The 1,473-nt window shown below is 53.0% G+C and overlaps 1 protein-coding gene across 1 annotated transcript; it reads left to right on the top strand.

The window, feature by feature from the left end:
* Positions 1-539: 539 nt before the first annotated feature.
* LOC120027370 (GTP-binding protein Rhes-like) lies at positions 540-1,175 on the top strand. The gene has a single exon (XM_038972290.1). It carries the CDS (start codon positions 540-542, stop codon positions 1,173-1,175), a length of 636 nt encoding a protein of 211 aa, XP_038828218.1.
* The last annotated feature ends 298 nt before the right edge of the window (positions 1,176-1,473 follow it).

Below are 1,473 nucleotides of genomic sequence, written 5' to 3'. Positions count from 1 at the left end.
TCATCTGTGAGCTAATGTTACGTGAGTCGGCGTTGAATGATAATCAGACTTCTGCTCCTACCAGTAGCTCGTTATACACTTTCAGATATCACTTAGTTTTCCCCTCTCCAATCTGTCTAGTACTCCCATTTGCATGCAGACCAGTGATTGGCCACTCATATCTTATGCCTCAATAGACAGCTGTGAACTGATTGGCTCCTGCCAGAAGAGGGCATGGAATCCCTGCGACCAAAAACACACATAAAAGGGAGCGTGGAAAACCACAGAGGCAGACAAGCACCTACCTACTACAAGAGAACTTTGAGCACTATCAGAGACCTTATGCTAGAATCTTTGGACAGAAATCTCTGACAATCTACACTCAGTGTGCAATTGCGCAGCTGTTTCTACCGACAGCAACTTCACCAGAAGACAGAAGAGTTTGACTGGTCTTACGTTCTACTATTCTACCTGTCTACTGACAGAGACTGTCAGTGACTGAGCGGCCAGTTTAAAGACACTTTTAGAAGCATATCGTCATCCAGACAAAAAGCAGTATCATGTCTCTAGAGGTGAAGGAGAAGACGCAGGTGAGGTTGGTGTTCCTGGGGGCGGCCGGCGTGGGCAAAACGGCCCTGATCCGCCGCTTCCTCCAGGACACCTTCGAGCCCAAGCACCGGCGCACCGTGGAGGAGATGCACAGCAAGGAGTACGACATCGGTGGCTCTAAGGTCACCGTGGAGATCCTGGACACCAGCGGCAGCTACTCCTTCCCTGCCATGCGCAAGCTCTCCATCCAGAACAGCGACGCCTTCGCCCTGGTCTACGCGGTCGACGACGCAGAGTCGCTGGAGGCCGTCAAGAGCCTCCGCGACGAGATCCTGGAGGTCAAGGAGGACAAGTACACCCCGATCGTGGTGGTGGGTAACAAGGCAGACCGAGCGGGAAGCGACCGGCAGGTGGCAGCTGACGACGTACTGTCAACAGTGGAGCTGGACTGGAACAACAGCTACGTGGAGACGTCGGCCAAGGAGAACAACAACGTGACGGAGGTGTTCAGGGAGCTGCTGCAGCAGACCAACCTGCCCTGCCGGCTGAGCCCTGCTCTGAGGCGCCGCAGGGAGACCTTCCCCAAAGGAGACCCCAAGGCCTCCCGGCCGCCCATGAACAAGACCAACTCCTGCATCATCTCCTAATAGGGCAGGTTGAAGGAGAAAGAGAGGGAAAGGGCGTGGGCTAGTACACCTGTTAAAGTGCTGCTGGACAAGAGGGAGAGGGAAACTTTACTATGTATGGGCTGAAAAGGTTGAGGTGAGGAACTGCCAGTGTGCTGAAACAGAACTGAACTCCCAAACACTCTTGATTCCACGTCTGCTTCCCTTGTCCAAGCGATGTGGTTGATATGGGAAGAGGATGGGCGACAATGAATGGTTATGAAAGAGGACTTGGTCCAACTAATGTAAACATTGTAAGGTGGGGAGATAAGGGTGAAAA

Source organism: Salvelinus namaycush, chromosome 2 (assembly GCF_016432855.1).
Source record: "Salvelinus namaycush isolate Seneca chromosome 2, SaNama_1.0, whole genome shotgun sequence".
Classification (NCBI taxonomy): domain Eukaryota; kingdom Metazoa; phylum Chordata; class Actinopteri; order Salmoniformes; family Salmonidae; genus Salvelinus; species Salvelinus namaycush.
Note: the sequence above shows the minus strand (reverse complement) of the source record. Positions and strands in the feature narration are given on the sequence as shown.

What these genes read in the sequence shown, in the direction of transcription:
- LOC120027370 (XM_038972290.1), top strand. Translation starts at nt 540, where the DNA reads ATGTCTCTAGAGGTGAAGGAGAAGACGCAGGTGAGGTTGGTGTTCCTG.